General features: G+C 41.7%; 1 protein-coding gene across 1 annotated transcript; it reads left to right on the top strand.

The window, feature by feature from the left end:
* The first annotated feature begins 1581 nt into the window (after positions 1-1581).
* Positions 1582-22224, top strand: LOC127682641 (alcohol dehydrogenase 6-like). Its single transcript, XM_052179149.1, has 9 exons — positions 1582-1599; positions 9893-9994; positions 11101-11242; positions 13039-13126; positions 13231-13447; positions 15590-15850; positions 16981-17116; positions 21028-21166; positions 22169-22224. Exons 1-9 carry the CDS (start codon positions 1582-1584, stop codon positions 22191-22193), a joined length of 1128 nt encoding a protein of 375 aa, XP_052035109.1. The 3' UTR covers positions 22194-22224.
* Positions 22225-22738: the final 514 nt, after the last annotated feature.

Genomic DNA, 22738 nt, shown 5'->3' with positions numbered 1-22738 from the left:
CTGAGATGACTTAGAAGCATGGAGGCATTGCAGCAACCTCGGGTACTTGCTGGGATGGATTCTTATCCTGAGAAAGGAAGGTGAACCTGTAATCTCATTAAGGCTATGTGACATTCCACAGGTAGAGGGTATGGGGATTCCGAGCTCCGCAGACTGAGCAGAGAAGGAGAAGCCCTGACAGCAAAGGGAGTCTGCCATTTTGCACAGAGTTCAGGGCTTTCTGGTAATGTCAAATGTCAACCTTAGCAGCAGTGTTTCCTGACACTAACTCCTGTGTTGTCTCTTATTCCCTCCCCTTCTGTCCCTCAGGGGCAAGAAGATCCCTTTGTGCTGAGAACTTGGTCTTGGGAGTCCTGAACTGATACTTTTCCTTTCAAATATTAACCTAGTGTTTTCAAACAGGGACTTCAGACAGAGCTGTGCAAACAGGAGACTCGGTGTCAAGATTACTACAGCAGTGCAAACAAGACATAATGAGAAGCCTATCTGCAGATTAGCAACAGGGGGAGAAGGACATTAAAGGGGTGCACAGAGCTTGTCATAGCTGCAGAGAGCACTGCCAAGGGAGCTGTAGAACCCTGGGGGGAGAAACAGAGGCAAATGTCAGAGCGGAAGTACGAGGGCCATTTTCAAGGTTGAAAAAGGGAGGCAGGGATTATTTTGTAAACATTGTCTCCTAAAATAGAGATGTCTACAAGCAATCGGCATGTCCAGTCTAAGGGAGGAAGGAAGTTAGGGAGGAAGGAAAGGAAGAAGTGGGGAGAGGGGAAAGGAGGAAAGAGAGAGGAAGGAAAGAGGAAGAAAGAGGAAGGAAAGAGGAAGGAAAGAGAGAGGAAGGAAAGAGGAAGGAAAGAGAGAGGAAGGAAAGAGGAAGAAAGGAGGAAAGAGGAGGAAAGAAAGAGAAAGAAAGGAGGAAAGAGGAGGAAGGAGAGAGGTAAAGAGAGAGTGAGATGGAAGGAGGGAGGGAGGGAGAAGGGGGAAAAGAGAGGGAGGGGGTGGGAGGGAGGAAAAGGGAAGGAGGAAAAATGGAAGATTGGATAGAGAGAAAGGAAGCATGCGAAGGAGGAAGAGAGGAAGACTGTAGTATAATGAACATGGAAAGAGATGATAAAGGCTACAAAAGCTCACTACTACAGAGAAATTTTATAAAAGGATAGCTGTATGGAACATTCGTTTGATTTTGTAAGGAGGGAAGGAAGAAGGGAGGGAGGGAGGAAAAGAGGGAAGGAGGGAAGAAGAAAGGAAGAAGAAAGGAAGGAAAGAAACTGAAATTTAAAAGCAAACTCCTGTACACACTGTCTAGGATGATGGATACATGATTTTTTTAAATAATGAATAAAATTTATAGATGAATATTACAAAACATTGACTGTATATGGCAGCAGCTGAGAGCGATGAGTCTGTAGATGACCTTGTGACAGTACCAATGTCACAGCACAGGTCAGGCAGGGCTGTGATTGGAGGACCAGCCAGCAGGAATGCTATTTATCCAGAGTCCCCAGCACAGGGCACAGAACATTCTGGGTAGAGGTGAAAGGCCAGAGACAGAAAGATACTTCCAAAGCAAGCTTCCCAAGGAAAATGGGCACCCAGGGAAAAGTAAGTGAACAACCTCTGTCAGCATTGGGCTGCCGCTTCTGCTGTGTCTTTGCACAGTTGCTGAAGATGCTTCCTTCCGGGTTGCCTTCTAGGCACAGCGACTGAAGTCAACTGGAGGGATAGGAGTGGTCCCTAAGCTAGAAATCTGCTCTAAGGAAAAGCAACTCCGATTTGCCAGAGTGTCCAGGGTGCTCCCTTCCGGATAATTTACAGTGGGTGGGGGAGGGGGGCTGGAAGGGAATGAGTTACCTGTGCTCTAACTATCCATGCAGAGGATGTACTTAAGGCATGTGAATGGGTGGCAAAGTAGATTGTGAAATGCTGTGTTAAGACTCACGTGAGGGCACACCAAGGCTTTCAATGTAAGAAAAAGTGATAAACGTATAGGTGGGGTTTTTTTTTCTTCCATTTCAAAGTCTCTACTAATGAATATACATAGCATTTGTAATATAAAAATGACAATTTAAGCCATAATTAAATGCTGCCTAAGGACAATTGAGAAGCAAGTATTCAGGTCAAAGAAATTTTCAACAATAGATAGTGGTTAGGACAGGGATTATAGACTTCCTTTCAACTTCCTTTCAATTTTGCTTATGTTTGAAATTAAAAATGTAATTTTAGACTGAAAACATAATGTAGGAATTAATAAATAAAATCTTAGGTGTTTAGTTTCTTTGCATGCACATTTCCTCAATTCTTTTACAAAAAGAACAATGTTAATTAATTTATATTTTACTGATAAAGTGATTGTGTAAGTCTTCCTTCCCAGATTTTTTTTTTACTATCTGGAGACCTTAATTGAATTCAGTTTAGTGGATACAGGGTCGAACTTTCTTTTCTAAGAGTTCCAGAGTGACAGGAATATATGTTGATACAACAATTGCACTATAATTTCTGGTTAAACTTTATGATAACACTACAGATTAATTGAAAATAACAAATCTGTACAACTGACCTTCTGGGCATTCAATAACCACACTTGGAAACCTACATTGATGTGGTCAAAGAAATTAAAACAGGACATCTTCCTCTTTCTCGTATAAGATCAGCTAAGTTCCAAGGAACTGTGCGACATCTTTCAAAATGTCCTGTAACTGCGGGGATCTGTCTGTTGTCTTGCTTGGGAAGCTTTGTCTACACCTCTGAATGGACTCTACCCAGTGTCCAGTCATCCAGGGCATTGGTCAACACAGAGGAAAAATTGCAACGGTCAAGCAAGGTCTTGTGGCTTATCCTCACATAGATAGACTAAAGGGCAAAAGAAAGACTTAGACTTCTCCCAAGCCCAAGTCATACCTGAGAGCTAGGTTTTCATTTTAACCACCTACATGGTCTTAAACACCGAGGAGAAAAAAAAACTATAATGAGAATTAAAATTATCAATGTTCTTTAACAGCTCAAAGAACTATAGTCTTCTGACATTGTACATAGCCATAGGAGAGATCATTTGGACAAAATTCTCACTAATGATTCTCTTCCTGACAAATATATACACTGCCCAGACACAGGACAAGACCTTAACTTATTTCAATCCTGTGTTGTCTCTCTCTGCATGGGAGTGGCAACTGTCCTATATTCTTAAATATCGAGGCCAAATCTTTAAAATTTGTATTTACCCAACCACAGCACACTCTCTTTAGATGTGTACCTCTGACAGCTGTTGTGTGTCTTTCTGCACCTGAACCTTTCATGTTTGCTGATTAAAAAAAAAAGGAGCCTGGCAAAGGCCATGCTGTCAAACTCAGGTTTGAAAAATATACTCAGGGCACCCAAATGCTGTCCCCGGACATTGTGACACAATCCTATTTAAAATACATTTCTCTTTCAGATTACAAATTAGCTGCTGCTATCCAGTTGTGATATTAACAGCTAGTGTTAGGGTTTCCCTCAGGTTTGGCCCATCCTGGCCACCTCTACCTGGTCCATGGGCTCAGGCAGCTATTGATGGAAATGCACTGACCATGGGACAGTTCCGTTTAACTGACTTCTTTTAAGTTTCAAAAGTCTACTCCCTGTGCAGGAGTCTAATGTAACAACCAGATGATGGCACAGTTACACTTTGATCTGGCTAATATGAGTTACATCAATCAAAATGTAAAAAAATAAATAAATAAAAATAAAAGTACAGGGTTCTAGTATGCAGGTTACGATACAGTGTCCAGACAGCCACACAATGAAGTTTCACAATACTAAATAGGACTTGTGTTAATCATAATGTGGAAAAACCTTCCTCACTGACCGTCTCTTCCTCACAAGGATATAGTAAAGGAAACTCGGTGACTGACTTCTGAATGTAAATTAGCTGACGAAAGGCTCCTTGAATGCCTGAGCCAGACAAGTGGCTTCTCCACAATCTACACCTTATGGTGAACAGCAAGATCGCCAGTCTTGTTGAAACCTGGCCAAGCCCGCCGAGGGTTCTTTAAATGGCTTTCTCTTGCTCTAAGGGCAAAGCTGCCCCAACTGCTTTTCTATGTTCTCAGTAGAATTACAGTACTACTAAGTCTCGCTTGTTGTGCATTGCATGGCATGCTCCTAAAATACCTGCTACCACCAAATGGCTGTTATGTTCTGAATCTTTGCCATCACCTAAGCATTATCTTGGCTTCTTAGATGAACCCTTCCCTCTCTGAGGTGATCTGGCGCTGCCCCTTCTCCATCAACCCTATTGTTAGCTCAAAACAGTTAAGAGTGGTCTGCAACCCCAAATCTCTACAGTACTATACATTCCAACTGCAGTTTTTCTTCCCTCCTCTCCTTCTACTCTTATCCCTCCTCCTTTTCAAGTCTGTCTTCCTTTCTCTTCAGAAGAGTGGAAGCCTCTCATGGTTATCAACTAGCCTTGGTATATCAAGTTGCAGTAAGACTAGGTGCATCTTCTCTTATTGAGGCTAAACTAGTCAGCCCACTGGAAGAAAGGGGTCTCAAAGGCAGGCAACAGAGTCAGAGACAGCCCACGCAGAGGGCATAGGTCAGCACCATCCATGCTCCCTGATGAGTAGCTAACGCCTGTAACCAGTGAACTATCTCCAGCCCAGGAATTTTCTTAACATATCACAGTGAATGAAACTGAAAATGTCCATCAACATTTGTATGACACCCCTAAATCCACACTAAATTGAGTCTCTACACAACTATGTTACCACGTCAGAAAAGCAAAGTTGCAAATCAATAATTCTGGGTCATACTTCATGGCCCAGAAATAGAAGAGTAAACTAAGACCAAGCAAGGAGAAGGGAGGAAACAGGAGAGGGAGCAGCAGAGGCTAACACACTTAAAAACACCAAGCAATTGAGAACATGAATAAACCAATGAGCAGGTTCTTGAAAGGAACACACTTAACAAAGCTATGGCAAGGCTGAGAGAAAGGCACACACTAAAAAGAGGCCATCCTGGGTAAGGGAGGGACACTGTCCAACCTCACATTTTATGCTTTCTCCCTGAATAAACCTACCTACCATTTAGGTTTATAAGAACCTCCTACAAGCAACAAGAAAGTATACATGTACAGGGAATTGAAAGAAACTGATTAATAATTATCTGACTTGAATAATTTTAATAAAAAGAAAGTATACATTTACAGGGATTTCAAAGAAACTGGTTAACAATTATTTGACTTGAATAATTTCAATAATAAGCAACAAGAAAGTACACATTTACAGAGATTTGAAAGAAACTGGTTTAATAATTATCTGACTGCAATAATTTTAATAATTATTTGACAGAAAGTTTTGATTTCAGCCCTTTTCCCATTAATTCACTTATTTATTCACTTTACATCCCAATTGCAGCCCCCCTCCTCCGGGCACACCCCTCACATGACCCTTCCCCAATGCCCCCTTTCCTTCAGTCTGAGAAAGGGGAGGTCTGCCGTGGGTTCCAACTCACCCTGGCACCTCAAGCCATGCTCTCAAGGCACAAGGTGGCGCAGTGAGGGGAACAGGATCCACAGGCAGGCAACAGAGTCCAGGTAAGCCTCTGCTCCAGTTGTTGGGGGACCTGTACGAAGACTAAGCAGCACATCTGCTACAGATGTGCAGGGGGCCTAGCTCCAGCCCATGAACACTCTTCAGTTGATGGTTCAGTCTCTGGGAGCCCCCAAGGGCCCAGGCTGATTGACTCTGTTAGGTTTCTTGTGGACTCCCTATCTACTCTAGGTACCTTAAGCCTTCCCCCATCTCTTCCACAAGGCTCCCCAGCTGCATCTAATGTTTATTGCTGTGGGTCTCTGCATCTTTTCTCATCAGGCGCTTGGTGGAAGCTCTCGAAGGACAGTTATGTTAGGCTCCTGTCTGCAAGTGTAACAGTATCATTAATAGGGATTGACTCTTGCCCATAGGATCTCAAGTTGGGCCAGCCATTGGTTAGCCTTCCCTCAGTCTCTGCTCCATCTTTATCCCTGAACTTCTTATAGGCAGGACACATTTCAGGTCAAAGGTTTTTTTGAATGGGTTGGCATCCTTATCCCTCTACTGGGAGTCCAGCCTGGCTACAGGAGGTGACCATTTCCCACTGCTAAGAGTCTCAGCTAGAGTCATCCGCATAGACTCCCTGGACCCTCTCCCATCCCGGGTCTCTGGTTCATTCTAGAGATAACCCCGCCCTCTTAACCAATTTCCATTCACTTGCCCTGCCCTTTTCCCCTAGCTCTCTCTCTACACCTGATTCCTCCCACATACTTCATTCCCCCCATATCCCCTCCACCCACCCCCAATGACTTTCTTATTTCCCCTTCTGAGTGAAGTTCAAGCATCCTACCTTGAGCCTTCCTTCTCATTTAGCTTCTTTGAGTCTGTGGATTGTAGCCTGGGTATTCTGTACTTTATGGTTTAATATCTACTTGTAACTGAGTGCATATCATGCACGTCCTTCTGGGTGTGGGTTCCCTCACTCAGGATGATATTTTCTAGTTTCATCTATTTGCCTGGAAATTTTATGATGCCCTGGTTTTTAGTAGCTGTATAGTTTTCCAATGCGCAAATGAACCACGTTTTTAAAAATCTATTTCTTTTGGTTGAAGGGCATCAGGATTGTTTCCAGTTTCTAGCTTCTATGAATAAAACTGCTATGAATATAGTTGAGCAAGTGTCCATGTGGGATGGTGGAGCATCTCTTGGGTATATGCCCAGGAGTGGTATAGCTGGGCCTTGAGGTAGGGCTATTTCCAATTTTCTAAGAAACTGCAAAATTGATTTCCAGAGTATTTTTACAAGTTTGCACTCCAACCAGCAATGGGGGGAAGTGTTCCTCTTGCTCCACATCCTTGCCAGCATGTGATGTTCATTGAGTTTATCTTAGCCATTCTGAAAGGTATAAAGTGGAATCTTAGAGTCATTTTGATTTGTAATTCTCTGATGACTAAGGATATTGAACATTTCTTTAAGTGCTTTTCAGCCATTAGATATTCCTCTGTTGAGAATGATCTGTTCAGCTCTGTATTCCATTTTTAAATGGGTTATTTGGTATGTTGATATCTAATTTCTTGAGTTCTTTATATTGTTGACCTTAGTGACTGGGTTGTTGGTGTCCTGTTCGGAAGTTGTCTTTTGTGCCAGTGTGCTCAAGGCTTTTGCCCTACTTTCTCTTCTATTTGATTTAATGTAAGTGGTTTTACATTGAGGTCTTTGATCCACCTGGACTTGAGTTTTGTGTAGGTTGATAAACATAGATCTATTTGCATTCTTCTGTGAAGTGGAAGTTTCTGGTTGTGTCATGTGATGCTTATTCATATGGTGTTTTGATGAGGCAAGATCAATGGGAGGACGTGTGATATTTGGAGAGGTTATAAGTAGGACTCAATAGACAGTGGCAGGGTGCTTATATAACTAGCTGTGCAACTCTTTTGTCAGCATTTTGCTGATCTTTACTTTGTTGAGAGAAGCACGAAAGAGAACTCCTGATGTTCCAGCTGGTCCTGGTCACTCATGCTGACTCACAGCAGAGGCTTGGCACTTTCTGCTGGATTGTGCCATCATTGTTGATTTGTGTTTAGTGACACTTTTAAACTGGACTGTTGGTATCATGGCATTACTGAACTGTATTGCTGGTATCCTGACAGAGATTGGAATCTCCTCAAAGAACTACTAAACAGGTCCATATCCCCTTGTCTTATTTACCACCTTTTCTCCCCTATATTTGACTGTAAACTAGAAGGGGCAATGTGAAAGTGTTTGAGAACTCTTATTAAAGTAAGTTTTGAAAAATCTAAGCCTATAGGTGACACTCATTATGGCTTCTGCATACTGGGTAATTCTGCTTTGAATGTGGTAGAGGAAAGGTCAGGTTATAAGGGGTTAGCAGATTGTGTACTGTGTTCTCTAAAAGTAATGATGAGAAAAAAATGGTTTGTTTGTATATTAACATATTGACTTTGCAATACGTGGAAGACATTCAAACAGCATTTAAATACTTGTCTAAATCTTTGGGAGAAATCTGTCCCATAAATACAGTGCAAGTTTATACAAGTCATCTACATAAATGTAATGACTAAATGCATAAAAATAGAAGACAGTTTATAATATGGTGATGATGAGCTGATATCAGAACCCATAAGGCACACTCTGCCATCAGTTGTCTCTCCAACACCATCCTCCAATGATTAGCATTTCTGATCACCACCATCATATGCTCTTCACTCCTTACTCCATAGCTTACTGCTTCACTCCAAGATCTTACCTTGGATCACAAATAACCCTACACTGTAATGTTACTGGATCCAGCATGGCTGTAGAAGGAACAGTGTGACATGGTTCCTGCCTCTGTGACAGAGCCAGGAGGACATGGGTCTGCTCAAGTGCTGATGGTTGCTGTAAGCGCAAGTCTTATTTGCATAATAATATACATATTTTACTTCATGTTCCTCCTTTGGGGAATATTTTCCCTGCCAAGGTTAACGACTCCTTGATAATCAGGTACGGCACAATTCTAGGAAGTGAGAATGTGTCTCCTGTTCGGCACAATAGAGTATCTGTGACCTTGAGACAGCCCTTAAGGCTGTGGGGAAGAACTCTGAAAACATGAGTTCGAGAATATATGAATTAGTGTAAGAATAAGGTATTCTTTACCGGATCCCCCAACTATGCAAAATATAAAGACGCAATATGAATTGTATGAGGGACTCCACAGACCTGAAAGACCAGAGGCAGCCATACTAATGAGTCAGCTTAGAAAGATTTTAGGGAAGGAGACAAGATTTTGTCAATAGAGGAAAAGCTGGTATCAAGAAAAGAAAGATGATGGCTTAATGATATTCCTACTTTCTGGGATCACTTAATACTTTGCAATAATAATCCTTGGAGTTGTTGAAATAAGGAAGAAAAACCCAAAGATTAAAAGAATATGTTGAGATAACTAAGAATTTTAAATATGGGCTTCAACGCTGCTTGCATCAACACAAACAAGAGCTTGCTAAACTGAAAAAAAAATAGAAAAAGTATTATACTTACAGCTAATTTTCTCACATAAAAAATAGCCTTTATGTCTAGACTTAGTAACCACAAGTGCTTTGCCCAGCAAACCACATAGGACTTGCATGTTAAAAAAGAAAAGAAAAAAAATTGCTGTCTGGTTCATTTGCCTCAAACGTGCTCTGTATTTTAAGGGTCATGGGTCAAGGTCATAAAATGCTGATTCAAGGAACGATCAAAAGGGAACGTGGGCTAAAAGAATTAAAGTGATATCCAATTTCTAAGGAAGTAGTTCATGCAAATAAAAGTCTGGGCTTTGGTCTGCATGAGAGAGCTATCTCAAGCAGATCACAGAGCTGTCAGCTTGCATCCATCAACGACCAGAGTGATTCTTTCACAGCTCCCAAACACCATTCCTCAGGACCCTCTTGCAAGAGGAGGCTGACACATAGCATAATATCATCACAACTATGAAGTAACTAGTGTTCTGTTTCATTCATAGTAGCAAATGCCTGACTTCCAGCCAGGACTGGTGGCATGTGCCTATAATGGTAGCCCAGGGGTGTGGAGGCAGAAGGATCACAAATTCAAGGGAACTACATAGCAAGACTGTTCCAGAAGAGATAGAAAGAAAGCTATTCATCCTTTTATATGTGTGCTTTCCTATAAATATAAGCAACATTTGTCAGACCAACTTGAATATAGAAGCTGAAAACATAACAAAAAATTATATTGGCGTGGAAGCTACTACCTTCAGCTTATATTTAGACTTTTTCACTTTTTTCCTACCGAGTATAGATGAATTAAGTACTTTCTAGTGATGATCAATATAAGAGTCTTCCTAAACTTATTCAGTATCCCTTTCCCTCTTCATCTGCTATACCCAGGTGATCAGATGCAAAGCTGCTGTGCTCTGGAAGCCTGGAGCCCCACTTGCCATTGAGGAGATAGAAGTGGCCCCACCAAAAGCAAAAGAAGTTCGAATAAAGGTAAAACAAATTCAACATTTATACATCAAAACAATAGCTGTTCACCGCATAGCCTTTCCAGAATTCCCTATACAAAAATAAAACTACATATTCTTTTGTCTAGAAAAAGTTAGGGAGGATTAGTACATTTTTACACTGCTAAGTAGAATAAGAAAGCTAGTTTAATGTTTTGTTTTGTTTTTTAAGTTTAGTTACATGCTTGGACTTACTAGGGAGCTTAGGAAATGCTAACTAAATCTCATCTCAAATTATGAGTTGATTTGCTAGGCGTGTCACATATTCCCAGATGATTCTAACTGGCTCCCAGCAAGCTACAATGCAGTTCATCTGACTGGTGGTTCAAGATCATTAGATTATTTTCATTACAGTGGTAGAGAGTATGTATTGTTTCCTGGTGGACTACAGAGAGATAGCTATTTCTAAGTCCCCTTACCTACACAATCCATACCCTCTTCTCCTGTATCTTCTGTGGTATCTATTCTCCACTGAGTGAGGAGTATGGCATTTAGCAAGCCCCACAGACTACACCCCAAGGTCATGACTCTTACAAGCAGTTTTAGACACAAAGACACCCAGCCTTTAGCTGATAAGCTACTGTCTGACTTTCTCACCTGTGCATTTGATCCAAAATACGGAACAGGGTAGATTATGGTAAGTGGTGAAGAGACTTAATGGGGATGGTGCTGGTATCCATTATTATTCAGGTGATTATGATAGATGAAGGTAGAAAACCTACCTCTGTACATAACAGGAGAAAGCCAACTGGGACCACTGAGTCAGAGAAGAGGAATAAACATAGGCAAGATTTGTTGGTGCATTTCTAGAACCATGCGGTTTCAATGAACATCTGATTGTCATGTCACAAGCACAACACAGTTAGGACTTGAAATGAAGTGGGAGTATTAACAAAACCGTTAAGTGTCTTTGCAAAATAAACTAAAAACAAGCTAAAATAGGAAGTCAAGGAAGAACACTGTGTTCCTTTACACAAATAACTAGACAGTTGCCAATGGTGAGAGTTGTGTAGAGGTGGATGCACTTCAGAGAGCAGCAGGCCTGAAGCCTTCACAACAGACCAACCTCTGTCCTCTGTGCTTTCCACACAGATTGTAGCCACAGGATTCTGTGGTACCGATATAAAAAGTATGGACACAAAAGGCTTTTCTCAGTTTTGCCCCATCATTATGGGTCATGAAGGCGCTGGGATAGTCGAGAGTGTAGGAGAAGAAGTGAGCACGGTAAGAACAGGTAAGGAGGAAATCCCAGCACTGAGAAACAGCAAGGCTTGGATCCCACAGCGGAAAACCAGAAAACTGCCATAAGGCCATCATTTAACGGTGTCATGATGAACCAACCAAAATGAAAGGTAGAACACTGCCCACTCCTGCGAGGGGGAGTCATAATTGTTTCTAAATCACACCACAATTGTAGTGAGGTTTATTATTCAGGTTTCTGTTTTGAAGAAGAAGGCACCAAATCTGTACCGAATGAGGCACAAATGAAGAGGAAAATTACAGAAAATGGGTAAACTGGAACGCAGTACTGAACAATTGCTTCATTAAAGCGAGGGCAATGACCTATATTGATTGGTTGGGTCTCTTGGATCCCTGTTGGCCAACAACTTGAAGGGAGGTGTCCCTTTGCTGGCATATAAGTATAGGCACTTAAGGTTGGGTCTTATATTCTTATCCACATGACCAAGAACATGTCTGGTTTTATGTCACCATTATAGTGCTGTCACATAAATTTACGGTATAATATGCAATACAGTATTGTTCTTTTTGTTCAGGAGTGTAAAGGTGATCCTGGATCTTCCATATGAATTTTAGGATTTTTTTTTTGCAGGGAGGCGAGGTTCTATTTCTGTGATGATGTCATGGGAAGCTTCATAGGGTTTGCACTGAATCTATAGATTTCTTTTGATATGATGGTCATTTTCACAATGACCAGTCTGCCAACCCTCAAGTATGAGAGTCTTTTCATTTTTCTAATGTCCTCTAATTTCTTTCTTCTCAGTGCTGAAGTTTTCATTGTAGGGATCTTTGACTTCCTAGAACTAAAACCAAACAGCCTAAATTCTAACAAAGCTTTTTTTTCATGTGCAAATATGAACTGACTGTCTTAGTCAGGTTTCTTTTTATGTGATGAAACATCATGAACAAAAGGAAGAAGGGAGTAAAGATTTATTCAGCTCACACTTCCACACCATAGTCCACCACTAAAGGAAGCCGGGCAGGAACTCAAGTAGGGCAAGAACCTGGAGGCAGGAGCTGAGGCAGAGGCCGTGAAGGAGTATTCTAACAAAGCTTTTAAATTACAACTTATAACAGATTTCTTTGCTTGGCAGGAGCATGTAATGAAGCAGTCAACAAACTCATCCCAAGAGACACTCCCATCTGCCCTCCTGATTTGGACATAGAAATACAAGTACTTTTTAAAAAAAAATAGGAGTATGCTTTCTTTCCCTTTCCTTCCACACTGGAGGAAGTACACAACATAGAGCTCATCCATGGGCAATCAGGCCCCAATCCTGGCACTTAATCTGTGACCACTGCGTCCATACTACTTTAACTCTGCTCCCACAGTGCAAGTCCAGGCCTTCTTTTGCTTTTTGTTTGTTTGTTTGTCTTTTGGTTTTTCAAGATAGGGTTTCTCTGTGTAGCCCTGGCTGTCCTGGAACTCACTCTGTAGATCAGGCTGGCCTCAAACTCAGAAATCCACCTGCCTCTGCCTCCCAAGTGCTAGGATTAAAGGCCTGTGCCAACTCTGCCCAACTAGATGCAGTTTTTAAAGGCACATAATGAAACTGCTTGTTGAGGTATTCCAAATGTGCCTTACAAAGATCTGGGGCCAGCTTCTATAGATTCAGGCACAGCCGGATGGGAACACTGAAAATATCTGCTTGTGATCAAGCACAGTTGAATGTGGAAATAACTCTCGAAATAACTCTCTATTATCACATGTTCTTGGTGCTTTGCTGTTGACATCCTAAGAGACAAGACTATTCTGCTATTTTATCCTAATAAATCACTTTGCTTTTCTAGGTGATAAAGTTATCATATTATGTATACCACAGTGTGGAAAATGTGATACTTGCCTGAATTCTAAGAACAATATTTGTGCAGAAATTAGGTAAGTCTTTATTACTATTTTTTAAAAGTTCAAATTTAGTTCCACTTGAAGAGATTTTAAACTTTTTTTAAAAAGTACAATTTGTTTCCTTTCATCTATCAAAGACAGTCAAAGAGACATCTGGCATCTGAAGACACCAGCAGAATTACCTGCAAGGGAAAGTTAATCCATCAATATATTGCTACAGGCACCTTGTCTGAATACACAGTCATACAGGAGATCTCAGTTGCCAAGATTGACCAAGGTGCTCCCCTGGAGAAGGTGTTCGTAATTGGCTGTGGGTTTGCCACTGGGTATGGTGCTGCAGTCAACACTGCCAAGGTGAGGAACATTTACATCCATTTAAAAATAGAATTAGTGGGAAAAGAAGGTGAAACACCTCTCACATCAGAGTGCCGCCTGGTCACACCACCTGAAGAAACAATCATACACTTACCGCTAGGCACTGTTAAGTTTATTGAATTATTTGATTGCCTGCACAGTCACTCCCATGCCATTCAGGAGTACATGTATACAGACTTTAAAAATACAACACGATTATAGCACAACTGTATCGTTCCAGTTTATTTCATGCAACGAGCAATGGTGAAGCTTTGCACTGTTCATCTGAAAAAAAAAACCTCATCAAGATTACAATCTAATTAAATAGTATATTAATTAGTTAGTAGTAATGCTGGGGGGTGCTGAAGGTGCACATCAAGGACAGAATATATGCCTGGTGTGTACAAGGTCCTGGATTCAGTCTATGTGTAGCAACAAAAGTGCAAGAACTAGCAGAGCGCTGATTGCATTGGCCAGGGAATCTCACTCTGATTGAATGGGCTACAGTTAAACTCCTTCCCCCTCCCCCCTCCCCCTCCCCCTCCCCCTTCCCCTCCCCCTTCTCCCTCCTTCTCCTCCTCCTACTCCCCCTCCTCTTCCTCCCCCTCCCCATCCCCTTCCCCCTCCCCCTCCTTCTTCTCCTCCTACTCCCCTTCCTCTTCCTCCCCCTACCCCTCCTCTTCCCCCTCCCCTCCTCTTACTCCCCTTTCCCCTCCCCCTCCTCCTCCTCCTGAAATATTACTTTAACCTCCCCAGCTCAATTCTTTCAGGGGCCATTGATACATAAGCCTCTATGTTGCCCACTGTCCTTTAGTCTCAACGCTACACATCGGGCTTAGGATGTGTCTCAGTCAGCTGTGTGTTGATGTGAGAGGATACCGACAACCATCATATTTTGGAAAAGGAAGGTTGATCTTATTCACAGCCTCAGACATGTGGTCCATGCTGGGTTGGCTCTGAGATTTTGGGGCATCAAGGGGCAGTAAGTCGTGGCAGGGAATGCAGAGTAGGACAAGGGAGATCATCTCAGGTATCCAGGAACAGGAAGAAAGATGCATAAGATACACAAAGAAAGGAGAGCTGGAGCCCTAGCATCCCTGTAGGGCATGCGCCCGAATGTTTTCTTTCCACTGGGCTCCTTCATATGGTTCTGCTACTTACTTACAGCGTCAAGAGCTGAGGAGTAAGCCTTTATCACGAGTGTCTTTAGGGCATGTCTGAAATGCAAACTGTAATGGGTTGGAAGGGGTTGATTTAAATTTGTGCCAAACTTTATGCTGCTCAATAAAAGCAAGGAAGGAAGGTAGGAAGGAAGGAGGGAAGGAAGGAAAGAAGGTAGGAAGGAAGGAAGGAAGGAAGGAAGGAAGGAAGGAAGGAAGGAAGGAAAGAAAGAAAGAAAGAAAGAAAGAAAGAAAGAAAGAAAGAAAGAAAGAAAGAAAGAAAGAAAGAAAGAAAGAAAGAAAGAAAGAAAGAAAGAAAGGAAGGTAGGAAGGTAGGAAGGAAAGAGAGAGAGAAAGAAAGAAAGAAAGAAAGAAAGAAAGAAAGGAGGGAGGGAGAAAAGAAGGAAGGAAGGAAGGAAGGAAGGAAGGAAGGAAGGAAGGAAGGAAGGAAGGAAGGAAGGAAGGAACTAAGAAACAAACAACTGACTTCATCTGGTAAGCATTGACTCTGAAGTGGTTTGGAGTTCCCAGATACCCAGAAGAAAAGAGAAAAAGTTTTCAAGAAGATGGAGGTATTTGAAAGAACTCAAAACTCTCTACAGCTATAGAAATAATCTGCTCCCAATAAAAGATCCAGGAAGAACTCATTGTATCACTTTCACTCACGCTAATTCCCTCCTGAGATTTGAAACCCTCTCTTTGTAGGTAGGTTTTTGTTACTGTGCTTAAAGTATCACACAGCTAGAAATAGCCTAAGGACTAAAATTCTCTTGATGTGTTTTACTGGAAAAAACCCTTTCCTTCTGTCTCATGAAAAGCAACTGTCTTGGCCTCCCCAAGTTGCTAAGGACACATGGGACCTGGGACAGTGAGTGCACTGGCAGGAGCTGCCTTAATTAACTTGAGGCTTGGCTTCACTCTCTACCATGGGGTGGGGGGGGGGTGTTTACTTTTGCTTTTGAGTTTCTGCCTTTGTGCCTAGGTGACCCCAGGCTCCACCTGTGCCGTGTTTGGCCTCGGAGGTGTCGGTCTGTCTGTCATCATTGGCTGTAAAGCAGCAGGAGCAGCCAAGATCATTGCTGTGGATATCAACAAAGACAAGTTTGCAAAGGCCAGGTCAGTGGGCGCCACTTACTGCGTAGACCCACGGGACTTGGAGACGCCCATTGAGAAATTCTTAATCGATATGCTGAATGGTGGCGCAGACTTCTGCTTTGAGGTCACTGGGAACACGGAAACAGTGGTATGTGATCTTTGGAAGTGAAAATTACCGGCATATTACACTGGTTGATGTTTAATATTTTAATGTAATGAGAATCCTACATTTCCTTCCACATTTCTCTAATTTCCTTGTGGACTACCACATGCCCATCAGGACACACCCAGCAGAGAGAGCCCTGTCCATTCACTGCCCCACTCAAACGACAACTCTGCTCTTGCATTCATTTTTCCCTCTCTGTTCCCGCATACGTCTCTTCAACTAACCGTAAAGAATTCCTACTCAGAGGCGGCACGACAGCAAGTAGCCTGAGATGACTATAATTTTCAAGGTCGATAACTTAGATGAGATCAGGCTCCTCTAATTTGTCCTAGGTCACAAAGAGCTTCTTAATTTCATTAAAATCTTTCATGTTAGATGTGAGCTTCTAAAATAAGAAAAGCGTATCTTCATCTTGATTTAATGGGTCATTTCCAAAAAATGGAGAAAAGCAATAGGAATTTTTCTGCCTGAATGTGGCTCATACAAAGAGGTAAACGTGAAAGGCAGTCACGTCAGACTCTGAGGGGAGTTTTCTGTTGGTCTTTGATGCATTTTTGTTGCAAGGAAAGCAAAGAGAAGTCCTTTCCAACCTTGGTCTTCATTCCAGCTTTCAAAGTTTCTTACAGTACATTGTAGATAATCCTCTCACCTGAGGAAGTATATAGCAAAGCCTTTATCCTAATCTTGTCCTGAGAAATAGCCTTAAAAATCACTAACATGAAGATGGTAGATGGCCATTTTGTTAACATGTCATCTCATACAAACATCTGAATGTCCCCTTTGATGTGTAGAAGAAAACCATCAACTCAAACTAATCACCCTCATAACTATCAGTCCTTAGAAAAACAATCATAATTTTTATTACCAGAACTATAACGCTCTTCATCTTTATTCCAGTTATTGGATCCTAAAATGTGAAGCACTATTCTAGACAGAAACAGTATCTTACCTATGTTATAGAACATCTTCATAACATCGATACTATTTCAAAAATGAAATAGAAAATTAGAAAGGAACTCATAGGCCATTAAGCAGTCAAACTGGGTAAGTCTTGGGTCCGACTCTGACCTAAATGGTTTATCCCTTTTCTCTCTTGCATTACTTTACAACAGGCAACTGCTCTGGGCTCCTGCCACAAGGACCATGGGGTCTGCGTGATTGTTGGATTAGTAGGATCTTGGAGCAATATAACCATCAATAGCCAGTTGTTCTTATCAGGACGTATTCTGAAAGCATCTGTTTTGGGAGGTATGTATGGAAAAACCAGAAAATGGCAGAGATGAGGAGACAGAAGGAAGAAACAGAAAAATGAGTCAGAAGAACCTAAGAAAAGACATTGATCAATTCTAGATTACAGTGTTTGTTTCAGCTTTTTAAAACCCACATTAAGAAGGTAGATATTATGGATATCCTTGATCTGTCTCTCCATGCACTTTATCTCATACAAAGAGAGAAAAATACTTTTAATTGACTTGTAAAACAAACAAACAACAAAATGCTGTTCAGTTCAGTAGTCCTCACCCTTCTTAATGCCCTAATACAGTTCCTTATGTTGTGGTGACCCCAACCGTAAAACTATTTTTGTTGCTACTTTCTAACTGTAATTTTGCTATGCTATGAATCATATGTAGATAGAGGTTTACAAAGGGGTCATGATCCACAGGTTGAAAACCACTAGTAAGTGCTAAGAAGGTAACTCAGTAGTAGAATACTAAAGCCCAAATTCAAAATGGCCCAAACTTTAACAGTTTCAAAATCAATAGGTATACCCCAGTTAGACTGTATAAATGCCACTGGGGTTCCTTCAAGTATATGCTCAACTACTAATAGTTATTGTCAAGCAGAATAATCTTATCCAGACAAATGAGTTGTCATCATACCAACTCAAGGTCTTAAAAATGATAGATCCATAATTGTCAAGAAATACTACCAAAAGGAAAGCTACTTTAGTAGCAAGAAAACACAAATTCTCTTATCCAGAGAAACAAATCTTTTTATGGAATCCTTTACTTGCCATTATTTAAAACATAGAACTTTAGAAGATTTTTATTTATTTGCTTTTTTCTTTGGGTTTTCAAGACAAGGTTTCTCTGAGTAGTCCTGGCTGTCCTAAAATTAACTCTGTAAACCAGGCTGGCCTTGAACTCAGAGATCCATCTGCCTCTGCCTCCCATATTTAAAAAGTAGAAAATAAATGAAATTATGAACTCCTGCCTAGGGTTCTCAGCTTATCTGCAAGCAATCTGATTTTTTTTAAGTTTTTAGTGTTTGTTTATTATAGTATATGTGGGTGATTTGCGTACATGTCACCACTTGAGTGCCTCGTGCCCACAGAGGATAGAAAAAGGCATCTAGTCCTCTGAGCTGGAGTCAAAGTTCTGTGCTATATTATGAGTGCTGGAAATCCCCCTCTGGACGAGCAGCTGGTGCTATTGACTGCTGAGCCATTGCGCCACACCACAATCCGATTTCTAAGATAACTCTAGGTAAAGCAAGTTCTTAAACAAAAACATGAGATTGAGAGACTGTTGAACACTGGGAGCTGCGATGGCCAAGCTATCGGTGGCAAAGGGTTGTTGGATGTGAGGAGACTCACCCACTTCGTTTATACCATGAGGGATGGCAAGGCCTGTAAGGGAGATGAGTCCTCATTCAGCTGAACGCTGTAGCTCCAGTCCCTCTCTTTGGATGACTGGGTATGCACCACAGCTCTTTCCTTATGCTGTGTCCATACGTGAGGTGTTCCTTCAACATGCATGTGTCTAACTAAGCTTTGTAAACAGATCATGTTATCTTAGCCCTCATAAACAAATTCTTCAACCTCTTAAATATTCATTCAATGATCATAAATGAAGTTAATTTCTCCTACACAGAAAGAGTATTGTCCTCTGGTTTCTCGGTTTCCAATGAAGGGTATTATTTATGTTGGGCAGACAGATCTCCTAACTCCCTACAGTGTGTACAGTAAAGAACTTCCCCTACTTAAAATCCAATTAGTGTCCTCGCTGAAAAACAACATGGTTTTTACTTTGTTTTTGAGAAACGCTGCCTAATTTTGTCTCTGTGCCTGGGAACTTCCTTCTCTGTTCGTTTTACTTCGTTTTAGTATGTGGATGTGAAAGTGGGAAAATTCATGCCTCCATGCATTTGTGGAGGTCAAAGGATAATTTTTTGGGAGTAATTCCCACAAAATTCTCTTCCACTCCACCCAGAGGTGGAAAACTCCATTCCATCCTCAAAGGCTTCCAGGAATCCAGTCAGTTCCCCAGGCTTTGACCACAAGTACTTCTGCCCACTGAGCCATCTCCCCAGCTCAGCCTTCCTTAACATTCTTCCATTGAAATAAGAAATAACAAAAAGGTATTTTTTATGCACCTACAAAAATGCTTCATTATATCACCAGTAAAAGAAAGAAAAGAAAAGCCACTAGTTAGAATTTGTAGCTGTATATAGGAAAGTTGACTGTTGGAAGAGTTTGGAACCGTTTTGAGACTGGGTAGGAAGGCTAGAGAACCTGACATTAATTGGAACGGAGAAAAGTAAGCATGACGGTTGCAAAGATGGCTCAGCAGTTACAAGCATGTGTATTTTGCAAAGGATCTGAGTTCCTAAATCCCACATGATCAGAAGATCCAATGTCTCTGGCCTCCTAGGGCACCTGCACACACATACACATGAGCACATGCACTTGAACACACACACACATACAAACACATATACACACATATGCATAATTAATATTACATGATATCACATAATTAATATACATAATATTAAAATATTAATTAAAATGAATCTTTTCTCTTTTGCGGGATAAGCCGTGACATCGAGCACATCTTTATTTTATAATTAATTATTTATTTTTATATGTGTGGATGATTTACCTACATAATTTTCTGCACCACATACACACATTGTGCCAATGGAGGCCGGAAGAGGGTGTCAAATCCCCTGGAAACAGTTATAGACAGTTGTATACTGTCATGTGGGTATAAGAAATGGTACCCAGGTCCTCTAGAGGAGCATCCAGTGCTCTAACTACTGAGCCACCTCCCATGCCGTGCCTATTTTTCTCTTTAAAGATAATCAGGCAGCTACAAAAATCCTCTCACATTGGCCAAGGTACTTGGCACAGTGTGAAATATGTACACTTTTTGAAACTCAGAAGAGTAGAGAAAATCCATCGTGCCGCTCTTGTTGCTTTAGTTGGCCTCATCTTTACTCTCGGAGGACACAGTTGAGTAATTTCTACACATTCATTTTCTGCTTCTCTGGAACTACTACTGCCCTCAAGCTCTCCTCTTCCCATAGGTCATCTGGATTGTCCATGAAGCTGCATGTCAGAACACACAGACAGAGATGTGCGTGCACACAGATGCACACACACACACACACACACACACACAGGCATGTACGCACATGCACACGCACACACACGCACACTCGCGCACACGCACACACGCGCGCACACACACGTACACACACACACACACGCGCGCGCAGCGCGCGCGCACACACACACACACACACACACACGCACACACACACACACATGCACGCACGCACGCTCGCACACATGCACATACACAGAAAGAGAGAGGCATTTCTGTGCCGTTAGAGAGTGCAGTGCTGAGGATGGAACGAGAGCCCTGTGCACACAGCCCCGTGCTCTCCCAGCACTACTTCCCCAGCTCCCGTCTCTACCCTTTTATTTCATTCAGTGTACAGAGGTTATACATCCCACGACTGTGGCCTTCATTATACATTTGAATCGGATGAGCTGCAGAGATTAGATCCACGGTGGGAACACCACAGATGAGATTTAGTTTCTATTGGTTTTGTATCACTTCCTCTGTGATAGAGACATCACCAGTCCCCCAGAGGAGCACAACCCTTTGTGTGGGCTGTGTGGCGGGAATAGTGCCTATCCAGACTGGGGTGAGTCGATGAGGCAGGAAACATCTCCAGCAGTTTAACATGGCCTTTCTCTCCTCCCATCATCCTTCCTTTTTCAATTCTCTTTTTATCATTTGAGAATGTCATGCATGCATATACAGTATTATCAAATCCACACCCCATTCCTAACTTGGCCTTTCTTTTATGTTGAAACCTCATGAGTAGAGTCCTTGATAAGTCTGTGTTATTTTGTGTATTTCCAGGCTGGAAAACCAAAGAGGAATTCCCTAAGCTGGTTTCTGACTATATGGCAAAAAAGTTTAACCTAGATCTTCTGATCACCCACACCCTGACTCTCAGTGAGGCCAATGAGGCGGTTCAGCTAATGAAAAGTGGCCAATGGTAATCACTCGTCACTTTTGTCTGTGTGTGGATGTGAGGACAGAGGGTTGTCACGGCTACAGTACTGCACTGTACAAATATTTTTTTATTTTTGTACATATTTAAATATGTCTATACTTGAGACATGATCAATTCTACACAATCAAGCTGTGTAGAATTTGCTATGTGACCAGTCTATTCCTGAACTTACATAGTCTGTCTTCCTTGGCCATCAAATGTTTGGACTAAAGAAGTATACCATGATACTCTTCAATGCTTTACACTTTTTATTGTAGAGATATTTTACCTTTGACTAAATTTGCAGGGCAAAGATCTCCCCTTGCCCTCCAAATTTTGCTTTATTGCTGACTTATAAAACAGTGATCCTGCAAGTATTAAGGTATTTCTTTAAACAAGACGGAACTAAAGATGCTATCCCATATAGTTACAGTCTAAGTTTAGGAACTCAATTTACAGAGCTGGAGAAAAGACTCTGCAGGTTAAAAACACTTGCTGCAACAATGAACATCCTGGGCTTAATCCCCAATATCCCACAGAGATGGCGGGAGAGACCCGACTGCACAAGGCTGCTCTTCTGACTTCTTGTGCATGCCTTGGCTCACGGCTATGCTCCACGCCTCCCCACAGTAAGATACAATATGGAAAGCAAGACTGCAGTCATTTTACAAGAGGGCGTTGTTGTCATGTTCATGTTTTATTTCTGTGTGGGGATGTCTCTAAGATTCCTACTGCTGACACCACCTCCCATAGAGACTGGCCATAAATGACGTCAGCATTTCTCTTAAGTAAAACTCCTTACCTACCTCCTCAGTCTCCCTGACAACTGCACGTTGCTTTGTTCATTTTTCTCCCAGTTTGTTAATCTGCCCTGTTTAAAAATTTTAACCTAATACCAAAGAAAGCGACTCTAGTTTATAGGTCTAACACATGAGAATTTGAATCCAAAACACGTGATAGGTCAGAAAATCCTCAATGTTTTCTCTTTCTTCTTCTCTTTTTTAGCATCCGCTGTGTCCTGCTACCGTAATTACAAGATGTACATATTTCACCGTGTATCGTGATTTAGAAGAATCTGCTGCACCGCGCTTTTCTATTTTCGTGGCTTTCGTTTAACCAACGACAACGCTGCATCAAGCTTCTCTCCCGACCATCAGATTATCCTCCCACGCGTGACCCAGCGCCATGGAGTGCCAGCCTCCCTTTACAGCTATGTTACGGTTGATTTGAATCACCCGATGGCAGATTCTGTAGACGAGGGCACAGCAACTGCTCCATTGGCACAGCTGTCTCTCCCTAGGGGAGCACATCTCCTCACTCACTGGATCTTTCCCGTGCTGTGTGGACCCACACCTGAAGCTCTGCAAATTTAGTCAAAGGTAAAATATCTCTACAATAAAAAGTGTAAAGCATTGAAGAGTATCATGGTATACTTCTTTAGTCCAAACATTTGATGGCCAAGGAAGACAGACTATGTAAGTTCAGGAATAGACTGGTCACATAGCAAATTCTACACAGCTTGATTGTGTAGAATTGATCATGTCTCAAGTATAGACATATTTAAATATGTACAAA

This window comes from Apodemus sylvaticus, chromosome 4, assembly GCF_947179515.1.
Source record: "Apodemus sylvaticus chromosome 4, mApoSyl1.1, whole genome shotgun sequence".
Lineage (NCBI taxonomy): Eukaryota > Metazoa > Chordata > Mammalia > Rodentia > Muridae > Apodemus > Apodemus sylvaticus.
This window is presented reverse-complemented; position numbering and strand designations above follow the sequence as displayed.